The sequence below is a fragment of the Perca fluviatilis genome, chromosome 21 (genome assembly GCF_010015445.1).
Source record: "Perca fluviatilis chromosome 21, GENO_Pfluv_1.0, whole genome shotgun sequence".
NCBI lineage: Eukaryota > Metazoa > Chordata > Actinopteri > Perciformes > Percidae > Perca > Perca fluviatilis.
This window is the reverse complement of record NC_053132.1, coordinates 24843453-24867834: the sequence shown is the minus strand read 5'-3', so window position 1 is coordinate 24867834 and position 24382 is coordinate 24843453. Positions and strand designations below refer to the sequence as shown.

Sequence of the window (24382 nt, the reverse complement as noted above, 5' to 3'; positions counted from 1 at the left end):
GAGCTTTCATTTTCTCAAAGGCAGAGCAGGATACCCAGGGCTCGGTTTACACCTATCACCATTTCTAGCCACTGGGTGACCATAGGCAGGCTGGGGGAACCCATATTAATGTTAAAAACCTCATAAAGTGACATTGTCATGACATGGGACCTTTAACAGTTTTGTCTTGGATAAGCGCAAAATTGCATACAAAAAAAGGCACAAAAAAAAAAATTAAATAATTAAGAGACCAGTATCGGAATTGATCAAAGAAGCAGTTTGATTCGGAGCTGGCAAAATATTCTACGGCACCATCTGATTCAGGCAGGCGCTGATATCCTCGGTTATCCTCTGTAAAGGAGCCACTACAGGGCTGACGTGTTCCTCCATCCACTCCTGGGCTGTTGAATCTGGATAAAGACGCCCCATCTCCGCTCTCACTGCCTCCGCCTTCTCTTGTAGCGTAGCCAAATACCTGAGGGGACGAGATCAGACCGGGCTTAATTTGTATAGTCACAGCGTGTGCAAATAACAAGGTCACATGAGACACAGCCATCGAAGCAGTGCTACTTGGGCGGAGTGATTATTACTCCAACTCCGAGTGAACTCCAGGCGAACTCTCTGCTCCTCACCACGGGGCTTCTCAGGTGCTGCGAGCAAATCACTCTGCCCAAGTAGCAGAAGTAGCAGTGCTTCGCTTGTCTGAGAAATAGTTCCCAGTATGTATACGGTTAGAATATGGCTGTGTCTCATGTGACCTTGTTATTTGTACACGCTGTGACTATACAAATCACAACATGTAATTAGGAAAATGTTGGCGTTATTTTGTCACTTATTGGGAGCAGTAGGCTAGATGGAGCCGGTTACCTCCAGGATCTGTGCTAAGCTAGGCTAGTGGTGGGTGCGTCAGTCAGAGTTACGACACGCACGGAGATGAGAAGGGTACGTATGGACTTCTCTAACTCTGGGGGATACAGTGAATGAGCTAAAGTCCCAATAAGTCGGCGTGCTCCTATAAAGGCTAAACAGAGTTCTGAACACATTACAGGAAGGCAGAGCAGTGTGCATCAAGGTTATTATAGTTTTGACTTTTTTTTTATTAGTTTTCATTTTATTTTTGACTTTTCAGTTTAGTGTAGTACGTTTTCACAGTGTGTTTGCTAGTTTTCGTTTAGCTCAGTTATTTTTTGTGTGTGGAAAAGTTTAGTTTTAGTTTTTGTCAGAGCCAGGTATAATGTCTCTGTATGTAGCTACAGTACATATACATATAATATATAATACATGGTTGGAGAATAGCCATGAGGTTTAATGTGCTACATCAGGGTGCGATGTGAAGCAATTACAGCACAGCGCCATTTATAAAATCAGTTCAATTTCTGTGGTTCAACGACACGAGAGTTGATGGAAATTCATGCCGTCTCCTTTTTTTTCGGTAGTGAAATATTATAGCTAAAAAAAAAAACTGAAACTGAAATAATTTACAGTCATTTTTCATTTTTTCACATTTCATTAGTTTTTTTTTTACCTGGCAATATAGTTCCAGTTTAGTTTTTTCTTGAAGGTTTTACTTTTTAGTTCTTTTCAGCTTACTAAAAATATTTTTCACTGCTTATTATATACAGACTAAGACTGAGACTGTCGTTGTTGGTCCTAAAATTGACACCTAGATTTACTGTCTCTGAAATACAGTGAGCAAGTCACAAACCTTGGCATTATTTTGGATACTGATCTCAATTTTGAAAATCACATGACCAATATCAGCAAAATAGCATTTTATCACAAAAAAATATATGTATCAAAAGTTAGAGCATTCATTTCTCCAAATAACTCTGAGAAACTGGTGCATGCATTCATATCAAGCAGCTTAGACTACTGTAATGCATTAGTTGCAGGATTATCCAAACAATCAGTAGGACGCCTCCAACTCATTCAAAATGCAGCAGCCAGAGTCCTTACACGTACACGTACATTTGAACACATTACCCCGGTACTAAAATCACTTCATTGGCTCCCGGTACAACACAGAATCACTTTTAAAATCCTGCTAACAGTCTATAAAGCACGTAATGGTTTAGCTCCTCAGTATATCTCTGACTTGCTCACTGTTCACAACTCCATCAGGCCTCTCAGGTCATCAGGCAGAGGCCTTCCTAGCTGTACCCAGAATCAGACCCAGGTCCGATGAGGGGGCCTTCAGTTACTGTGGTCCTGCTCCCTGGAACAAACTGCCTCATGACCTGAGTTCTTAACATAGGTAGCCTAAAACGGAGACCTGAGCGGAGCAGATTAAACTCCCCTGATCACCCACTCTTTGGGGAGTTTAATCTGCTCCCCTCAGGTCGGCATTTTAGGCTACCTATGTTAAGAACTAGACGTGCCAGGGATTCTTTTATTCCTGCGGCTATTAGGAACCTGAATTCACTTGATTGACATCTCTTAGAATTTCTCTACAGTATGTGATTATTTATTCCTGTCCATGTTCATTATGAAAGATTTACCTGTGTACTGTCCAATTGGATTCTGTCATTGTTTTTGGGGGAAGGAGTGTCTCCATTGATGTGTGTCCTGTGTTGTGTTTACAATGTTGTTGGCATCTGGTGGTGCTTTGTTTCTGTGTATGTGTGTTAGACATCCTGCTGCAAACTAAATTTCCTTTTTATAAGGATAAATAAAGTGAAACTTGAACTTGAACAACTGTGTCCACATTCAAAAGCAAACTCAAAACCTTTTTATTCGGGCGTCTGGGTAGCTCACCTGGTAGATCGGGCGCCCATATATAGAGGTTTACTCCTCGACGCTGCGGCCGCGGGTTCGACTACGACCTGCGGCCCTTTGCTGCATGTCATTCCCCCCTCTCTCTCCCCTTTCATTTCTAACATGTCCTATTCAAATAAAAAAAGCCTAAAAATGCCCCCAACAAAAATAATCTAGGCATTTGTTTAATTACTGTGTGTGTGTGTGTGTGTGTGTGTGTGTGTGTGTGAGAAATTGTATGGTTGCACTGTCTTGCTTGGTTTTGTTGATTGTCTTGTCGTGTATTATTATTTCCATTCATGCTTTGTTTTAATGCATATGTGTAATTTAGTTTAGTGAGACGCACTGTGGGCTTACATGTAATGAAAGGTGCTATATAAATAAAATTGACATTGACATTATTTAAGTTTTAGTTTACTATAATAACCCCGGTGTGCACAAGGTGTAGCTGTAATAGAACACATTATTCTCACGTGGATGCTTGGCTGTGGATCTGCATGGTGATGAGAGGAGATACCATTTTCCTCTGTCGTTGGTAGGGGCTGAACCATCCTCTTACATACCTACAGTAGCACAGGCATACAGTTGATCAGCTGTTATTTGTATACGGGAGTAAGTATAAACATTTTGTCTATTTCTGCAAAGGTTGTAGAAATTTAAATTTCGGGAAATACATTCGATATTCTCTATCTTGCTGAGAGTTAGATGAGAAGATAGGATTTAAGCCGTCAACCTGCTAGGGACTGCAGATGAAAATTAGCCTGCATGGCTAAATCTGCCACATTTGCATGTTGGACTCTGCGCTCATGTTGATTAATGTGCGTTGTCCCTTTTAAATAAAGAAATCTAAAAAATAAATAAAAAAAAGATTGATACCACTCATGTCTGTATGCTAAATGAAAGCTATAGCCAGCAGCCAGGTAGCTTAGCTTAGCACAAAGAGTGGACACAGGGGGAAAACAGCTAGCCTGACTCCGTCCAAAGGCAACAAAATCTGCCAGCACCTCTAAAGCTCAGCAATTAACACGTGATATCTCGTTTGTTTTATCCATCCAAAAACCAATGTCTAAAAATTACAACTTTGTGCTTTTATGTGCTGGAACTATTTCTTACTTCTTCTTAAAATATACTGCTTTGAGGGATCGACTGATACTGGTCTTTCAAGGCCAATACCGATATTGATTATTGAAACAGATAACCGTAATTTGGAACCAATATGCATTAACAGTGAAAATTAAAATCTTTAGGACTAAGATTTTGGAATGTTACAAACCTCAACACAAAACTTTGCTTAAAGGTGCCGTAGGTAGGATTGTGAAAATCCAGGACTCAGCTAAAGAATTTGAACATCGACAACTTCTCAGTCCCTCCCCCCTTTCCGCTAAAGCCCAAAACGGCCTCCTAAGCCCCTCCCCCCACAAGGCCCTGATTGGTGCATCTGAACAGGGAACGGTGGATTTTTGCAAATCGCACTAAGTAAGTAAGTAAGTGGTGCCAGAGGAGCCAGATTTTTTATTTTTTTTATTACCTGCTTCCTGTAGTTCTACTGGAACATAGGGTCAGTTTCAGCAAATATGACAGTACGTTAGTTTTATAAATCTTACCTACTGCACCTTTAAATGCTTTAAGCAATTATTTAATCAATTAGAAACTTTCAACATAATACACAGTAAAAGATAGTCAAATAGGGTTGTGGGACATTAAGTCAGACTCAGTGGTGAGTGAAACCGAAGCAGAGGGACAGACACAGAGCTGTAGCCGAGCCAAAGTAGCGCACTTTTCAATTAATTTACTTTATCGGTTATCAGGCAAATAAGATGTTACATACAGATAATCTGCAAACTGCCAAAAAACTCCACGATAATCAGCCAGGGCCGATAATCAGTCTATTCCTGTTTAAATTGTTGCAGCTTAAAAAGTAACAAACTTACAGTAACAGTATAATGAAGGCATGCTCGAGACAAGCTGTTTACCCCTGTTTTTAGTCTTTATGCTAAGCTAAGCTAACTAGCTGCTGGCTGTATCTTCATATTTAGCATACAGACATGAGAGTGGTTTCGATCTTCTCATTTCTCAAGTCAAACTATTCTTTTCAGGTGAGTTGAGACACTGAAAATAGGATCTTGATATAAATCAAAAATGAGATCACTGCCCATGACTCACATGTTGTTTTCAAAAAAACGTATGTCCTCCGAGTTCAGCAGTGAATTGAGCTCCACAGTTAACTCAGCCAGCTTCCTTCCTGGGAACAGAGAGTCGTCTGCGGAAGTCCTAGAGGCCACATGGAACAAAATCCGGTTAACGTAGAGGTACACACGATACAGTGACAGTGTAGGGTAGTTTAATAAAACAAGGTTGGACCTTACCTCCCAATGGCCTCTACCTCCACTGAGGGGATACCCAGTCTCTCAGTTACTCTGCTCTGGGCCTCAGCACTGAACTGCCCGTGGTCGAGTGTCTGGAGACAGGCTGCTAACGATGGAAGAGCCACATGCATCAGCTCACACAGCACCGACAGGTGGTCATACCTGGCAATGGGGAAAAGATGGATCATGTGAAAAGCTTGTTCGAAGTGTTAATTGCAAATTTAATATCACATGATTTCTGGCTGATGAATTCAGTCAGATCCTTAAAAAAAAATCAAGTATTGGAGGTGGCTCATGTAGAGAGAGGTAGACAGGTCTTCTATCACAGTGGATCCCCATGTATAACACTATGCATTATATAAAGTGGATATTGTTAATTATTTCATACAATTGAACTGTGAATATTTAGGTTGGTTTGGTCAGCAATCATACTACTACTGGTAGTGCGTTCCATTTGTACTCGGAAGGTGGATTTTCCGAGGTCAAAGTCTGAAACACGCTCCCTGACCTCGGATTTCCGAGCTCGGAACTCGGACAATCACCGAGTACCCCGAGCTAAAAATCCAACATGGCTGCTCTGTGCATCAACAGTTGTGTAAGCTGTAGTAACATACAGTTATAAGCACTTCTGTCTTATTTGTGTCTCACTAAATCAGTCGTACACACAGTGCTGTCCAACTTCTATCTGTGGACATGTGGTCACGCTGTTGGTATGCACAAAAAATGGAATCTAATGGAACGCATTCAACTCAGGTGTGACATCATTCCCAACTTTGGCTTCAGAGTTAAATGGAACGCACTATAGCATCTAGGCAGTATAGTAGTCAAGACCGTCTAAACCGAGACCAAGTCATCACTAAGACCAGAGTGTATCGAGACCGACTGAAGACCAAGACCAAGGCAGGGCGAGACCGAGTCAAGACCAGACCAGGGCCAGACAGCCAAAGCTTCTCCTGTCTCACGCATTCACTTTCTTGGGAGTGTGTGTTAAGGTGGGCAGGTAGAGGGGGTTAACTGTAACAAATTTCAAATTAGAAATGAGTCAAGTTATTGGTTGCGTTTGAAGCAGGGAGTTCTACATCCAATCACAGTAATGATGTTAACACATAAAATTAGACAATGCAGAGGCAATTTAGTGATATTCCTGCAGTTGTGGTCTTGACCGGTCTTGAAATAAAATCCAGAGTCCTCTTTATCTGAGACGAGACCAAGTAAAAATACGGTCGATTCCGAGAAGAGACCGAGACCTTCAAAAAGTGGTCTTGAGACCGGTCTTAAGACCAAGACCGATCTCGAGTACTACAACGGTGCTTCTATGCTTCTACAACTTGGAGTGATGCTGAATGTTTCAACCATTTATCCATTACTTTTAGCTAACTATTTCAACCATTAGCCAATACTTTTAACTAGTTATTACTAACATTTATTTATTACTTTTAGAAAACATTCTGTGCTGGTTTGCTAACTAGTTTTCACACCCTCTTACATAACTGCAACAGTGGTGTTCAGGTGTTACAGTTGACAGTTAATATGTGGATCTATCCTTCCAATCAAATCAAAATTTCATTTATTATTTTTTCAAATTAGTTGAGCTACACTATAATCTTTCCACGTACCACCTGGCAACTGCAAAGTACCGCCTGGCCTGGGGTACATGTGCCCCTGGTTGGGAATCACTGGTCTACCAATCGGAGGGTGGGTCACTGCAGTCTAAGTGTCCTTGGGCAAGATACTGAACCCCAAATTGCTCCCAATGCTGTGCTATGGGTGTGTGAATGTGCATGACTGTTATGAATGTTGTATGGCAGCATCAGCCACCAGTGTATTAATCTGTGTGTGAATGGCGCCTGTTAGGGGTGGTGGTGTGGGGGATCGATACAGCAAGTATCGCGATATTTTCCGTGGCATTACTGTATTGATACACAGACGCCAAGTATCAGTCTTTTTTTATATAAATTGCACATGAGAATTTAACTTTATGGAACAAGAATAATAAAAAATTGAAGTGAGATGAACAAACTCTTTTCAGATTGACAAAGTTTTCCTTCGGAGACATAATTTGAAGTTGGAAAAAAGGTGATAAATTGCAATATATCGCGGCATATCGCAATATGTTTCAATAATATCATACCGGGACATAAGTATCGTGATAATATCGTATCATGAGGCCTCTGGTAATTAGTAATCTAGTGCCTGTAGTGTGTAAAGCACTTTCTGTGCGTTTTTTTTATAGCTATAAAAGACATGTAAAAATGCAGTCCATTTACCAAAGGCCAGCTTTATTATAGACTCATGTGCTCTTTATCAACACTGCTCTGCTTCACAATCATACAGTACACAGATAAAATCCTCATCCTCACAATCATACAGTACACAGATAAAATCCTCATCCTCACAATCATACAGTACACAGATACAATCATCATCTTCACAATCATACAGTACGCAGATACAATCATCATCCTCACAATCATACAGTACACAGATACAACCATCATCTTCACAATCATACAGTACACAGATACAACCATCATCTTCACAATCATACAGTACACAGATACAACCATCATCTTCACAATCATACAGTACACAGATACAATCATCATCTTCACAATCATACAGTACACAGATACAACACTCATCCTCACAATCATACAGTACACAGATACAACCATCATCTTCACAATCATACAGTAAGCAGAATCTAAAAGAAAATGAAAAATCCTCAAATACTTACCTTTGCCAGCCTGTGATGGCGATGCCCTGCAGGTTCACAGCAGCAGACAGAGAAGCAGCCACTTTCAGCCACTGCACATGATTATCCACATGTCTCTGTGTGCTGGGCACACAGGTGTAAACACTGGTGGAGCCTTTAAAGGAGCTGGCAGCCCAGAGCTCTGACATACCGGCACTGCAGTACTTCTCCAGCAGGGACACTGGACAACACAGTTAGAGAAGAAACATCACAACTAACAAAGCTCTGCGCATGTTGCAGACTATTTGTCAATGTATAAGAGCCTGTTTGAATACTAATTCCCACTGTATACGGTACCTACCAGTTGTGTCCACATCCAGATTAGGGGTGTAGTCCCACAACATGGGCTGGACGAGTCCCACTAGGCCACTAGCTGTCACATGGATAAAAAAAATAAAAAATAGATTTATAATAAAAACAATCAAATCAAAACACAATGGAGTGCACAGATACCAAAACTAGCAAATAGGATCTGAAAATCACCAGGAATCCTTCAGATGGTCCCCTATGCTCTTTTGGAGTAACTCTACTCATGCGTATTTCAAATATTAGTCCACATCTGGTTTAGTGGGAACCAATTGTATTTCTTCCTCACCTTTCAGCGTGTCCTGGCTCATGCCTCTCATCATATCATCCCACATTATGATGGTCATGTGCGGCCATGCCTCCTTGATGGCCTGGGCCACCTTGGTTACATGACTCAGGAAAAGTTGCTCCACTGTACGTCCAGGTGAGGCCAACCACAGTTTGGATTCCTCCCCCTCGCCGAGCATGTACACCTTGAGGAATTTTAGACGAGGACATGAAATGGATTATGATACTTTCCTACTAGGGCTGAACGATTTAAAAAAAAAAAAAGAAAAAAAATCTAATTTAGCGGTTTTGCCAGATATTGCTATTACGATTCGATTTACGATTTTTTTGTTCTAGCTACATATTGCACCTTCTACTATCATGTTAGATAAAGTAATACAAAATAAATAAAAAGATCCACTGTAAATAGGACATTTATGTAAACAATCTCTGATATGTAACATTATTCCAGCATTTATCTTATGTAAAAAAAAGTCAATATAATATTGAAAAGAGGAATACAAAATGTTAAATCAAATGTTACACCAAACATTCAACTAAATATTTCACATTCGATTAATCAAGGTCTTCACGATTAGCTAATCGCATTCTTTCAAAAACCAGATTTCGAATTGCAAACGATTAATCGTTCAGCCCTACTTTCTACCATAACTTTTGCCCAAAAAATAAATAAATCCTTACCTCATCGGCTCCAATGTGCAGTGTGCTTAAGCCTGGATGCAGCTCCACCACCTGCCTCAGCATCTCCATCACCAGCCTAAACCCTTCCTCTTTGTGGGGATTCAGGGTGCCCACACAGTGTGCCATCTCCCTCAGGCTCCACATGGGCCGATGCTTCAACACAAACTATAATAGAGGAGCGACAGCCACCGCTGAACTACAAACACCATCTGACAACTGGGCATTTGTAGCCAATACTAAGAAGTTCCAAACAGGAGAGCAGGATGTTTGCCTCACCTCCATGTGACCAAACGTCTGCACAAGTGGGATGACCTCCATGCCCTTAGATTTGGCAAATTCCTGCATCAATAATACCTCCTCTCGGCTGGGAACAGAGCATACAGTAAACATAACATAACTCACTGAACTTACTGAACCAAAGCATTTTATGGCACACCAGACTTGAACATTGATTTTATTTTTATTCTCTGTCCCACACAGGAAGGGTTATACTTTTATTACAGGATCTCACAGCATGATGAGGCATATAAAAAAAAAATACATACAATTCCAGCCAGCCTATTAATCAGGAATGGAATACTAGGCAGTGTCCAGTGTAGGGATGTCCCGAACGGATCGGGAAGTAGCGGATCGGTAGCGGATCGGAGCCGATATGGGCTTTTTTTTTTTTTAAAGTGATCGGGAATCGGCAGTCACCACGATCACCTTACTCTGATCATTTACGTCAGTAAATTCTACACCACTCTAAGTCGAGGGTTGATTTTATGTGAGTTTTTCAAAAGTGCTAGCTGCAGTAAGTTAAGTCAAAGTTGATTTTATATGCGAGTTTTTCAAAAGTGCTAGCTGCAGTAAGTTAAGTCAGCTTATGTATTAAACTGAGGACATCTTTTAGTTACTTTGTTTACTTGTGTAAACCAAAAAAAACAGTGTGCAGCTTTATTATCTAAACAAATACAAGTATCGGATCGTGACCCGGGGCCTGTTTCACAAAACCAAGATAAGGGATTAAGCCGGGATTTCCCAGTTATCCTGGATGAATTAAGCCTTGATTCGGTTTCACGAAAGCGGAGGCACATAAATCACCATGGAGATTTATTCTGTACAGCTAGCCTGCTCCTGACCAGGCTAACAGCCAGGATTTATTTAATCCTGGAGCCTTTTCTGATCACCCAGCAGTGGTTTTAACCTATTGTTATCAGCATGGATTAAAATACAACAGGTGCATATTGCTGTTCATTTAAGTATTGTTATTATTTAAAGTTGTGACCATTATTTTTATAATTATTCATGTGACATTATTACTGTTATATTGCTGTATGAAGACTGATGTTCATATTGTTGTTAGAAGTTTAATTAATATATTATGGCAGTTGTTGAGATAATTAGAAAAGGCTGATCAAATTTCAAATGTGTTTTAAATGAAGTCTGTTACTAAGGGCAATACATACAATGCTGTACATTTCTATAGTTGACCAATGCACCTTGAATTATTTTGGTTGATTCATTTTTTTTTTTTATTCTTTAACAATAAGTATCATGTTTGTTCCACTTCCATGTACATTGTATTTGGCATTCTTAGCACACAATTTGTGTTGTCCAGTAAACTGCAACTATAATTTGGGAGGATTGTACAATTTTAAGAACATATCCTAATTGTACAGTCCTCCCAAATTATAGTCTTAGTTCACTGGACCAGTAACTATCTAGTGATGTAGGCTACTGTGCATTCATGACAACAGGGAGAGGACACCTCAATGGTTTTTGACCTTATATTTGGGGGGAAATAACTGATGAATATCACTCTGTTCCATTCATGTTTACAGTGTGCATGGAATTTATCACTTAATTATCTTCATAGTTTCTAGATTTTAGAGTCCAAGTTCTTTAGTGTCTTTATTTTCTATGTCCATATATACAGGGAGCAAGGCATATAATATGTAGAGAAGGAAACTCGTCCTCTATCAAATAAAAAAAAAACGCGAAAAAAGCGTGGCAGACAATAGCGGACAGACTGAATGATAGTCTAAAAATATACATTTATGAACTACTGCTCTTAACTGAAACCATTCAATAAGTCACTGTCATTGGCAAAAACGAACAGTTGTACACTTTGCATTAAACGCGAGCAGTGGAAGTTAATATGACTTAGGACATTTATATTTTAGCCCATGAGAGAGAGAGGGAGAAACAGAGTGAAAGAGATATTTACGCATCATATTCTAGCGTTGTAGAAAATTGATCTTTATGGTAAATTTCCTGAGTAACATTATCTTCTGCTTACTTTTAAGGCAAAGAGTACAACTGTTAATTTGCGCAAATGATTAGTAGCCTAATCCTTGAATGGTATGATTATGACGGTTTCAATTCAGAGCAGTTGTCAGTTAATGTATATATTTAGGCTACAATTACGCATTCAGTCGGTCCGCAATCGTCTGCCACGCTTTCTCGCTGTTTCATTACAGCGGCCGTGTTTCTTTTCTTTTTATACAAATGTATTTCATGATATCATACTTCCATAAGAAGCTGCTGCTCACTCTGTATAAAGTATGAACAATATTCTCCATTTTGGCATCAGTAAATCTGTGATCGACCTCGCGGTCTTTTGAGGAAAGCCGTGGACGCGCATCTATCTGAATTACTTCAGCCTGGCTCGACCTAGTCGCTCCTCCTCAGCCTGGCTTGGCCTTCGTGAAACGCACCAAGCCAGGATGCACAGATTAGACTAGGTCAAGCCTCGATTTATCAGTTATCCTGGATTTATATATTCTGCTTTTGTGAAACAGGCCCCCGGTATCTGCAGATATTCAATATTTTTAAAATCGGATCGGGACATATGGCTGATCGGGACATCACTAGTCCGGTGTTTAAATCGCAAACTGCACCTGTAAGCAGGCTGTGCTGTGGCCTGCAGCAGCTTCAGCCCCCCCTCATAAGGAAACATGTCCTCATACTCCACCAGCAGGCCATCCGCTCCCAGCTGAGAGAACAGCTCGATCAGCTGAGGAGATGATGAAATGCACATAATAGTGAACAGCAAACATGAATAACTATGTTGGAACAGTGACAGAGGAGTAAATATGTGCTGCAGCAGAACACACAGGATCGCTGATGTGTGTGCTTACCTTGTGAAGGTGTTCTACCCTCGGGGGGGCACCTTTCAAATCCAGGTGAACTAGTTTCTTTCCTTTAGGCCAAGGAGACTTCATTCTGTCTGTGACGGACTGCAGGCATGAGTAGATCATTAAGAACAGTAGTAACAGGTTAAGGGTTTTGATTTTGAATCTTAATGCATCATTAGATCATTTGTCTGACCCACCAGGACAGTGGAAACGAAGCCAGAACCTGAGATGGGATACTGGAGAGGACTGGCACTCCGAGGAGGATGTTGAACACTTTTTTTCCTGCGAAGAAACGTCGACAGCTCCCAGTCGTTTCAGGAGGCAGTATAGGTAATCGATTAGTTTAGTCTCCGCGGGCAGAGCAACGGATGGAAGAACGTACGCTACATGCTGTAAGAGTTAAACGTTTGTGAAGCTGAGCTGAGGACGCAAATACAGGATAAGGATATAGCTGTATCGTAGCCTAAATGTTGTGGTGTTGTTTTTTTTTGCAGCGTGGTCCAATAAAAACGTTGCTTTCTTTTCCGGAGAGCCAGTAGGTTGTCGGATACGCGGCCACCAGGAAGTGGAGAGAGGGATTAAAGGTGGTGGTACGGTACGATATGGTTAGTCAAGGCGAGAGTAACCGTGTATGACAGTATTCTGTGAATGCTATAGTAGCAGACGTTTTGGGTAAAAAAAATGGCGCTACTGCGAATGAGAAATGCACAGGGTGCCAACGCTACAGAGATAGAGAAGAAAATTAAAAGGTAAGTGAGTGAAAACGATGCATAGTGTCCTGCATGTGCCAGTCACTGTCACCATTCAGAATGAAAGGGACACCAACTATAGGACCTATAGCTCATATCTTGATAGAAAGTGTCAAACTGATGCTACTATGATTAGCTACACTTGCAAATGTAGCCTAGTCTTCAGAGAGAAGAAAATGCATATAACGTTACATGCTAATGCTCTGTGTTTTTGTTTGTGGTAATGACTTGGAGTTGGTAGTTTGCCTAACTTTTATTTACCACTTTATCACTGCTACTTCTATCTCACATGGCTGGGTATCGCCAATCATTTTCAGAATCGATTCCAATCCCAATTCGATATACATTTCCGATTCAATATCAATAGTAGTGCTGGGACGATGTGCTTCCCCCCCCTTCCCTCCCTTTCGATTCTTTCATGACACGTGTGCCGGTTTATTTGTATTGCGATTTTAAGCCATTGCGATTCGATAGTATTGCGATTTTCTTTTCCTTCTTTAACAAAAACAAAAGTGGAATAATACGCTTCTAGAGCCTATGCATTATGAGACCTTTCTAAAAACTAATTGTTTTCTAAAAAGAATGCACATCACATGTCAGTCAGTCCGACATTTATTTCACTCATAAAGAAGTACATAACATGGACCTTCTGCTTTTCCTGCTTTCGGTCTGTTTTGCTGGAAACGGATACGATGTAGTCGCCGTCAGCGGTACCGTAACAGAAAATATTTAATTAAAAAAAATAATATATTTATATTCTGGGGAAAAGAATCAATTTAAAAAAGCGTTGATGAATCAACGGTCATCGGTTAAATGCTCCTCAGTCTCGCATTGCCAGACCTTCCTCCACAGCACTGCGGAGGAGGACGAAACGTGCTCCATCTGGTTTATTGGCATTTCTTTAAACCAGTCACAATCGTCATGTGGTTAAGCGCCACACGGAGCAACGGTGCCTCTGCAAAATCGCCTCGGGAAGGAACTTGTTTTGTTGGAACATGTGTACGTTTAAAAGTTGTTTTAGTCGTGCGAGAGAAAACTCCGATTGGACAGATAGTCTAGCTAGCTGTCTGGATTTACCCTGCAGAGATCCGAGGAGCAGTTAACCATAGTCCTCAGAAATCCACCGGAGGTTAGAACGCCAGCACAGAGAAAGCGGAAGGTGACGGACATCCATCCGAAAAGAGGGACATCCGGCAGAATTTCTGGTGGCACCGATGCAATCCTGGAAGTGGAACGTTGTGGATGTAGACTAACTGCTCCTCAGATCTCTGCAGGGTAAATCCAGACCGCTAGCTAGACTAGAGCTGTAATCGGGCCTTAAAAGTACGACCCGAAAAGGCCCGAGCCCGACAAGTACATTTTGATTGACAGCTGTTTAAAAGCCCGAACCCGTTTACAGCCCGACTGTACAAAAGGCCGTCTATCAGCAGTCATTAGTGTCGGAGAATAGCGTGGGCACACGCACCACTAGGCGGCAAAGGGAAAGAAAGAAAAAAGAGACTGCGCCGCACGCACACAGCTCCTTTGTCTTTCGTAAAAAATGAGTCATTTATACATGTTTTAACATCATTTATTCATGACTAACGGAGGCTATAGGCCACTTGGAAGTTGGAACAAAGACACAGGCTAAGTCCTCCAGAGACCAGCCTCCATTTCACCTCCTCAGGATCCATTTTCACGCTAATCGAAACGCATCAGTTGACCGCTCATTTACCATGCAACCCGAAGCGCAAGCCCGAGCCCGGCCCGGCCTGAGCCCGTGTTAAATAATAGAAATTAAGACCGAATCCGACCGAACCCGGCAAAGATCTTCAGCTTTAAGCTAGACTATCTGTCCAATCTGAGTTTTCTGTTGCACGACTAAAACAACTTTTGAATGTAGGCTACACGTTCCACCAAAACAAGTTCCTTACCGAGGCTGTTTTGCAGAGGCGCCGTCCTTGTGTCCGGCACTTAGCGCCGCCCAAGACGATTGTGATTGGTTTAAAGAAATGGCATCAAACCAGAACGCGTTTTTTCTCCCATCCCGGAATGCTGTGGGGACTCGCCAGACATTCCTCCGCAGCGCTGTGGAGGAAGGTCTGGCAAGAGGGTCTGGAAATGCGAGACTAACAAATAGATAACTAAATGAATAGATGTACATACTTGTAAAAAATGCTGAAAAAAATACATTACATTAATAGTTCATTGCATGAATAAATGAAAAAGTAAATACATCCAAACATACATGTCTATATCATAATTCAGTTGATCATGTGGAGCTTTGTTTCTGTCCTGGTCAGAGGTAATGCACTGCGGCAGGGATCAGCATGGAGGGGGTCCCGATGGCTTGTGGCCTTGCTGCTGGTGGTTCTGTCTGTGTGCTGGGCGGCCATGTGGCTGTACGTAACCTCTCTGGACAGTGACGTCACAGAAACACTAGTCCGCCGGGGTGAGCTGGTGTCTCCCCAGCCCAGAGTCTACACCGTCCAGTGCTCGGAAGACTACGAGAACTACAAACGCTATCCAGGTGACGCTCTGGTCCTTGAATTGTACTGTTGTCAGACTGTTGATTGGCTCGCACCTCTCTGCTGTGTCAACATGACTGGGATGGAATAAAGCCAAGCCTACTTGATGAATACCATGCTCCAGTGTAGGGCTGCACGTTATGAGAAAGAATATTGCGATAACGATATTACTTGCGATAAATTAACAGATATTTAAGTGTACTTTAATATAATATGAATGTACTTTTATACTGCTTTCAGTATTCTTCTGAAATACAAAACATTGCTCGTTGAAATTACAACAAATAAAAGGAAATCATTCCCAAATTCTTTTTTTGAACAAATTGAACATTGAATTGAATATAAAAGGCACCACTAAAAAAAAAAAAAATGCAGTTTTCTACTAATATTGTCTTTCTACGGACACAAAAAATATCTGAGTGTCTTTCGCAATATGTTGCAGCCTTTCACAATATGTATATTGCGGCAGTTGGTATTGCGATGACGATTTAAAAAAAAAAAATAAAATAAAAAACACGACATATTGTGCAGCCCTCCCATGCTCCAGTGTAGGGCTGCATGATATGAGGAAAATAAGCGATATGCGATAACGTTGTTGAATATCGCGATAACAATATTACTTGCAATAAATTAACAAATATTAAAGTGTACTCAGGTCTGCATTTCTGCTGCTTTCAGTATTCCGCTAAAATACAACAAACTGCTTGTTGAATTTAAAACAACTAAAGGCAGTGTTTCCTCCATGTTAATTTTGTAGTGGCGGCCCACCAAAAAAAAAATTTCAGCCATCACGGTATTAGAAATAGGGCTGTACAAAAAATGTAGTCGCGGTTGTCTTTTAAATTATCCTGCCAATGTTGGCTGCGGCTCACATTGCAATTTGTAGAGTAGAACTATTCAGAGGTTATTGTTGTTCGGACAGACCTGCCCCCACTGCTAAAACAAATCCTAAAGGAAATCATTTCCAACATTCTTTAACTGAACATATTGAGCATTGAATTAAACATAAAAGGGACCACTAAAAAAACGAATGACCGTTACATATTTAAAGTGCAGTCTTCTACTGATAGTTTCTTTCAACTAACTAAAAGACAAAGATCTCTGAGTAGAGCTGTGACGATTCCACATTTTTCCGTCCAATTAATTGTCTCAGAAATAACTGCGATCAACAATTTGATCGTCTCTTACAGTCAACTTTAAGAAAATGTATCCATGCATTTCTTTTTCAAACAAAATGGAATAAATCCCAGGATACATCTGTTGTTTATATCACTGTTTAGTGACCCAGATAATGTAGTAACACAAATACACAGCCTATGAAGTAAACCACGCCTCTTTATTATCATAAAACATTGTATTTTTTAGGGCTGTGCTCGACTTGAAGAAATTCTTAGTTAACTAAAACTCATTCAATTGTATCGATTAATCAATTAGTTGATTTAATCGACAGATCTGTAAATCTGAGTTTCTCTGCAAAGAGTCATGCAAAAGCACCACTTTAATTCTTGTGTTTACCAGAGATGTGCTCGTACGTTTCTTGGAAATAACTCATTCAGCATGAAAAAAAGCATAAAACATGACTAATCGACTAAAGAAATCTAAGTTGACTAAGACCAAAATGACCGATTAGTCGACTAATCGACTAAGAGGGAGCAACCCTAGTAATTTTTCTTAAATGAACGTACAGTTGACAAGTTCCATCAACCGTTATACACCTTAGAACGTTAGCTATTGTTAGCAATTAATCACAGTTAAACAAAGAAACGGCGATAATGTAAAAAAAGTTTATATTGCGATGATGATTTAAAAAAACAACAAAAAAAACCTATCTATTGTGGAGCCCTACTCCAGTGGCATTTTCCTCTGCTCTGCCCTTTAGTAGTTTTACGTAGAGCTGCGCGATACGGAGAAAATCAATGCGGCGATATTGTCGGGTTGACACAAAATACTTTCACAATTAGATTTTAGATAAATAATCATCACTAATGTGGATGTAATGACTAAGTGGGTAAAGGCAAATAATAGAACAGCTAGAACAGTCTGGTAAGTTCAGAAAATGACATCACTTTACTGTAATGCAGCCTTTAAAACCAGGAAAAGACAATACTTAATGCCACTCTTGCACCAAATGCTTGCTCATGGGGGAATTGTTGGGTCTTTGTAAATTATAGAGTGTGGTCTAGACCTACTCTGTCTGTAAAGTGTCTTGAGATGTCTCTTCCTATGCTTTGATACTATAAGTAAAATTGAATTGAATTATGCCATATTAGGATATCCAAAATTTAAGACGATATCTAGTCTCACATATCGATATTGATATCCTTACATTGCCCAGCCTTAGTTTTACTTGATATAAAATGGGTAGTCAGGCACAAAATATTGGAACTTAGAAAAAGCAGTTCTCTTACACATCATCATACTGGATTTTTGTGAATTCTATTATTATGACAAAACAAAAAAACTTAAATTCAAACCATTTGAAACAGCATACAAATAATCCACTAAATGGCAGTATAGCGCAAGCCATGCTGAGCAGAATGCTACTGTATCTGCACTGTAGGATCGCATATTCAATTGGTGGACTGCTGCCTATCTTACAATAGCCGACTGTAAGAGACTGTTAAAGAAAGTTCAGTCGGGACTCTCATTTCATTTCTATTTGCTATTCTATTTCATATTCTGTATGTAAAGGTTTTGCTTGGATATTCATTCATTCATCCACGTTGTTGGCATGATGGAGAGTTGAAAATATCATAGCAGCTGGTCCGATTATTGCTTTGGTTTTACAATTTTGATTGTATTGTAAGGGGGAATACTTATTTTTACAGACCGATCTGACGAGAAAAGAATGATGTAACACTGGATCATTCACACGGTCTCTAAGTTTATTAAATGTATCTTTTTTGTGTGTGCATTAGAGTAGTAGAGCTGCAACTAACGATTATTTTCATTGTTGATTAATTTGTCGATCATTTTCTCGATTAGTTGTTTAGTCCAGGGATCTTCAACAGGGGGGTCCTCAGAGTTGCTGCGGGCGGGCACCAAATTATTGTTTGATAGAAAGTAAATATGTCTGAAAATATACATTAACATGAATCCAAAATATTATTTTTAAAAAGAAATCTTTTTTTTATTGAATTTACACAACATTGATGATAGGCTTACTGGCCTATAGGTAAGGTAGTCATCAACAGATACAGCTACTGTTCCACATTTTAACATTAAAACATGATGTATATATAATATAATATAATAATATATATGAATATGTCAACAATTATTATTTTAACACCATAGTATTGTATGCATCATAAAAAAAGGTATATCTAAAGGCTCTAGGCCGCCCTACACGTTGTTGTAGGCCCAGTTTAATATGCACCTCAATTTTATACATTTATATATAGTTAGGGGTCCCTGCTCCATCTCTTTTTCAGCTAAGGGGTGCTTGGCTTAAAAACGTTGAAGTAATAAGTAAGTAAGTAAGTAAAGTTTATTTGTATAGCACTTTTCACAGATAAAGTGCTTCACAATAACATTTAATACAATACAACAAATCAAAGTACAAGAACATTTTAATACAAATGGAAAACATAAACAGCCATAAAAAAAAAAAAAACCTTGACTAACTAAAAGCCTGCTTGAATAGCAGAGTCTTCAATTGCTTTTTAAAAGTTTCGACAGAATTCACACAACGTAGAAAGGGAGGCAAGACATTCCACAGCCTAGGAGCCACTGCTTGGAGTGATTGATCCCCTCTAGTTTTAAACTGAGTGCGGGGAACCGCTAATAGCCTCTGACCTAATGACCTCAGACTACGGGTGGGAGTATGAAGCTGTATCAAGTCAGAGATGTAGGGAGGAATTCAATTATGGTTATCCTGTCAGCGATTCTAATCGATTTGATATCACGATGCGTCCCCTCCTCAATATTATTAAATATTGCTACACAATGGTTTTCATCAACAAATTTTCTCCAGTCCGGTATAAGGCCCGGCCGGGCACTGCCGGCAGTCGGACTCAAATGACCCATCTGATTGGTAGAGTGCTAACCCGGAAACGGGGAGCGGGATGAGCGTGACTAGAGCCTCTCAAAATCTGACGAAAATCTTTTAAACTGACCTTTGTCGATCTGAAATGAAGACAGATTCGGGAACTGCACAACCTATTTCTCGCTTAAAACGTTTTCGGAAACACATTTCGGTGAACTATTTTAGTACAATATGAGATCGTATTCTGAACAAGCCGCCATGACAGTCTGGCTTTGAATTTCCGAAGAAACCAGACCCATGTGACGCGTTTGTCCAATCAGCGGCCGGTTTAAATTTTTGGGCAACAATGCAAATTAGCGCCGCCTGCTGTTATGGAGACGTATCACGTCTCTTGGCTTTGGTGTGTTCCGAGGCACTTTTTGGACCAACTCGGGGAGACTGATCAGCCCGACTGCCTTTTCTGCCGACGTTTGGCCGTGGGCTCTGTGTGTCCGGGCCTATACTGTACACAAACTCCCCTTTTTATTGTATCTGCTCTTAAAAAAGACGGAGTGGAGTCTGAACACAAGCAGACAATCAACAAGTACCATCATTTGGCAATAATCGATGATGGTCTGTCCCTGCATGGATGCAGAATCATCTAGTTCCGCATTGCGATGCATCGACACAAGGATTCGTCTCAACACCCCTACAGTTTACTGTACCAGAGGAGTGTAACGCCCTGCAGCGCCCTGCTACGCCATGAACTACTACAACTACTATTTCTAGTCATAGTTCCATTATCTTTATTATAACTATTATTGCCACTGTTCATCACACCCCCAACCGGCACCATCAGACACCGCCTACCAAGAGCCTGGGTCTGTCCCAGGTTTCTGCCTAAAAGGGAGTTTTTCATCGCCACTGTCGCACTAAATGCTTGCTCTTGATGGAATTATTGTAATTGTTGGGGCTTTGTAAATTATAGAGTGTGGTCTAGACCTACTCTATCTGTAAAGTGTCCTGAGATAACTGTTGTTATGAATTGATACTATAAATAATATTGAATTTAATTGAATTGAAGAAACTAGAAAAGATTCACATTTAAGGAGCTGAAATAGTTACGTTATTTCATTTAAAAAAAAAAAAAATGACTCAAACGGATTAATCGATTACCAAAATAGTTGGCGATAGTTGACAACTAATCGATTCATCTTTGCAGCTCTACATTAGAGATCATCCGTGAGAAATGTATTTGTGCCGGTGGGTTTGTTTTTCCCTCCATGTTGTAGTCTTCATGTTAATTCAAGAGTGGTTGGTTGGTTTTGTTTCAGACTTGTATGTGTTGGTAGGGTTACGGAAACGTTGCAGGTTTGATCTAGTATGATTTCTGTCATGACTTTTACTTCTTTATTATCTTACTACAACCAAAGTACACTTGATTTCCCCCCTCCACCCCCCAAAATCCAAACAGCTTATTTTAATGCAGACACTTCAAAATCATTGAAACAAATTGGAAATGTCTTTTTAAACATGTTGGCAGTTAAGAGTTCAAACTGTGCATCTCGGGAGTCTAAAGAAAACACAGCGGGAGCCTCAATCTTCGAGCTATAAATCATAATTGCCGAGAGGCTGGAGGGAAGCCCTTCATTTTTGTGGCATTAATGAGCAGAACTCCAATAAACTCCGTACGTTGCACTTTGTTTCTCCACCAGCCACTTTCTCTCCCCCTGCGATAGGGCCCAAAGCCTCCAAAACCCAAAAACATATTCCACTATTATTTTCCAAATCCTCTCTCATGTCTCTCTTCCCAGGATGCACCCCTGTGAAGTGTGGCCGTGCAGTCACAGACGGCGTGGTGACGAGGGAGGAAGCCCAGGTTCTCCGGAGGTAAACACTGTCCTACAAAGTGCAGCGTGTCTCTTTTTCTTTCTCCCCTTCTTCCCTAGTGGTTTCTCCATTCAGTCTTCTATCTTTGTAGTGCAGCTGGACAGGATTTTGTAAGTGGGAGGGGGGGGGGAACAATAATCAGTCGGGGGGTGGGGTGCCTGGGGATGCATTTTATCAGAATACAGCATTGAAAATCTGCTTAGAAATATTGGATAGGATCGAACAACACAATGGAAATGTTCTTAAATAAAACACAGGGGAGGGGGAATCATATTCCAGCTGAGGGGGAAATGCTATTGCCCCCCTTCTAGCCCTGCCCCTGCAGCTGGATCAATCTGAATGCTTTCTGTCTCTGACACACAGGCTGGCGGAGAGAGGGCTGGCGCTGGCTGGGTCAGAGGGAGGAGTGAGTATATCGCCGGTGTCATTGTTGGAATAATTTCAAAGGAAGGCGGGGATGATTTGTGTTTGCTTTCCTGAATGGGCAAGCAATTATTCAGAAAGAAATCAAATTGGGCTACATCTGATATTGTGTATGTGATACAGGGTTGGGTACCGAAACCCGGTGTCAATATGGCACCAGTGCCTAAACGGCCGGTATCTACCGGACCGGATGACAGATTTCGGTACCTCACTCACGGTGCCACTTAAATGCCTGAGCTGCAGACTGGTGCTCCGAAATCTATGTTACAGGCAACAGAAGCATCACTGCACGTGACTCTAGTCAACATTAGTTAGCAGCAAGTACCGTTAGCAGGAATGTAGAATACCGCCAGATTTATCCTTTTTAAAGGAGAGTAAAATTAAGTGATCACCATACACAAGTACGGTTAGTAATTTATTGTAGCGACTATCAATAAACAACAATTAGCCGCTGAGAGCGCTAATGCAGGGAGGTCTGTCCAGCCATGTCCAAACAAAGAGCGGGAGTCCTTAACTGCGATCTTTTTCGTTTATTGCAAACAAACAAACAAACTCTCCCCTTCTCTCTTACAAACACAACTGAAACTGATGATCGACAGGTATGCATGCTAGCCCCAGTGACGTATACACACACACACACACACCTGCACACTAGGGCTGCAACAATTATTTTCATTGTCGATTAATCTGTTGATTATTTTCTCCATTTATCAATTAGTTGTTTGGTCTATAATATCTCAAAACATGATGAAAAATGTCAATCAGCGTTTTCAAAGATATTCAGTTTACCGTCACACAGGAGTGACGAAACTAGAAAATACTCACATTTAAGAAGCAGGAATCAGAGATTTTTTTTAAAAGCTTTTCCTTCTTAAAGGACAATTCCGGCGCAAAATGAGCCTAGGGGTTGATAACCTACTATATGTGTACTGAGTCGGAACATTCTCTGGGACATGTTTTCATGCTAATCGAATGTGTCTCTAGCTTTTAACAAGCTACCGCAAACGGGTGGTTAGCTGCTAACGCTAGCTTTTGGGGCAGAGGGTAAATCACTATTTTATACCACTAACAAGGCTCAAAATAGCACCACACTTCCACGGTAGCATAATGAGGGTCCCTACATGTAAACTGAAGCATTGAGAACTTTGTAAGTGTACAGACAGTTTCTTAAAAGTCCCATGGCATGAAAATTTCACTTTATGAGGTTTTTTAACATTAATATGCGTTCCCCCAGCCTGCCTATGGTCCCCCAGTGGCTAGAAATGGTGATAGGTGTAAAACGAGCCCTGGGTATCCTGCTCTGCCTTTGAGAAAATGAAAGCTCAGATGGGCCGAAAAGCAGAGAAAGGTTACCTTCCCTTTCTCTGCTGTTCCTGCCAAGAGAATTTGGCCCACCCATGAGAGAGATCATGGCTTTCAAACGATCAAAGTGACAGTTAGTCAAGGCCACACCCCCACTACCCACCTTGCCCCCCCCCCTCCTCTCTCCTCCTCAATAGCTACAGACACAGAAATGGCACATACTAAGGAAAGCTCATCGTGGGACTGGCTCTAGTGGCTGTAGTTCTGTACCAAGGCTGAATTTCGGGAAAGAGACTTCAGATACAGTATTAGGGGACCACAGTTTATAAAGATTTATATAAGTTTACTTCAGATACAGTATTAGGGGACCACTAAGGCCTATATAAAAGAGACTTCAGATACAGTATTAGGGGACCACTAAGGTTTTTTTTAAAAGAGACTTCAGATACAGTATTAGGGGACCACTAAGGTCTATATATAAAAAGACTTCAGATACAGTATTAGGGGACCACTAAGGTCTATATAAAAGAGAACTTCAGATACAGTATTAGGGGACCACTAAGGCCTATATATAAAAAGAGACTTCAGATACAGTATTAGGGGACCACTAAGGTCTATATAAAAGAGACTTCATATACAGTATTAGGGGACCACTAAGGTCTATATAAAAGAGACTTCAGATACAGTATTAGGGGACCACTAAGGCCTATATATAAAAGAGACTTCAGATACAGTATTAGGGGACCACTAAGGTCTATATAAAAGACTTCAGATACAGTATTAGGGGACCACTAAGGCCTATATAAAAGAGACTTCAGATACAGTATTAGGGGACCACTAAGGTCTATATAAAAGACTTCAGATACAGTATTAGGGGACCACTAAGGTCTATATAAAAGAGACTTCAGATACAGTATTAGGGGACCACTAAGGTCTATATAAAAGACTTCAGATACAGTATTAGGGGACCACTAAGGTCTATATAAAAGAGACTTCAGATACAGTATTAGGGGACCACTAAGGTCTATATAAAAGAGACTTCAGATACAGTATTAGGGGACCACTAAGGTCTATATAAAAGAGACTTCAGATACAGTATTAGGGGACCACTAAGGTCTATATAAAAGAGACTTCAGATACAGTATTAGGGGACCACTAAGGCCTATATAAAAGCATCCAAAAAGCAGCATGTCATGGGACCTTTTAAAAAGATAGATTATAAAGACAGTAGTGTTCATGTTTACATGCGGGCGCCATCTTGGGAAACAGTCATGAGCAGTCAAATCACGAACGCTG

The 24382-nt window shown here is 40.6% G+C and overlaps 2 protein-coding genes across 2 annotated transcripts in view; one reads left to right on the top strand and one right to left on the bottom strand.

The window, feature by feature from the left end:
* Window positions 1–48: 48 nt before the first annotated feature.
* hexdc (hexosaminidase (glycosyl hydrolase family 20, catalytic domain) containing) lies at window positions 49–12585 on the bottom strand. Its single transcript, XM_039788247.1, has 12 exons — window positions 12446–12585; window positions 12252–12350; window positions 12012–12127; window positions 9406–9493; window positions 9130–9294; window positions 8450–8633; window positions 8156–8227; window positions 7837–8035; window positions 5100–5261; window positions 4897–5004; window positions 3207–3296; window positions 49–454 (listed from the first exon to the last, which is right to left on the bottom strand). Exons 2-12 carry the CDS (start codon window positions 12333–12335, stop codon window positions 283–285), a joined length of 1440 nt encoding a protein of 479 aa, XP_039644181.1. The 5' UTR covers window positions 12336–12350; window positions 12446–12585; the 3' UTR covers window positions 49–282.
* Window positions 12586–12859: 274 nt separating this feature from the next.
* The window catches only part of uts2r2 (urotensin-2 receptor 2), a 39674-nt gene continuing 28151 nt past the window's right edge, over window positions 12860–24382 (top strand). The window contains exons 1-4 of the mRNA XM_039788248.1: window positions 12860–12997; window positions 15280–15506; window positions 21286–21361; window positions 21725–21767. Coding sequence (XP_039644182.1) covers window positions 12930–12997; window positions 15280–15506; window positions 21286–21361; window positions 21725–21767 — 414 coding nt within the window. The 5' untranslated portion in view covers window positions 12860–12929. The remainder of the gene's footprint in view (window positions 12998–15279; window positions 15507–21285; window positions 21362–21724; window positions 21768–24382) is intronic.

Excerpts from the sequence above, each read along its gene's own strand:
- hexdc (XM_039788247.1), bottom strand. The coding sequence starts at position 12,335 with ATGAAGTCTCCTTGGCCTAAAGGAAAGAAACTAGTTCACCTGGATTTG. Across the intron at positions 8,634-9,129 it reads TGCACATTGGAGCCGATGAG|GTGTACATGCTCGGCGAGGG; the intron begins GTAAGGATTTAT and ends AAATTCCTCAAG. Across the intron at positions 8,036-8,155 it reads TCTGGATGTGGACACAACTG|TGTCCCTGCTGGAGAAGTAC; the intron begins GTAGGTACCGTA and ends TGTGTTGTCCAG.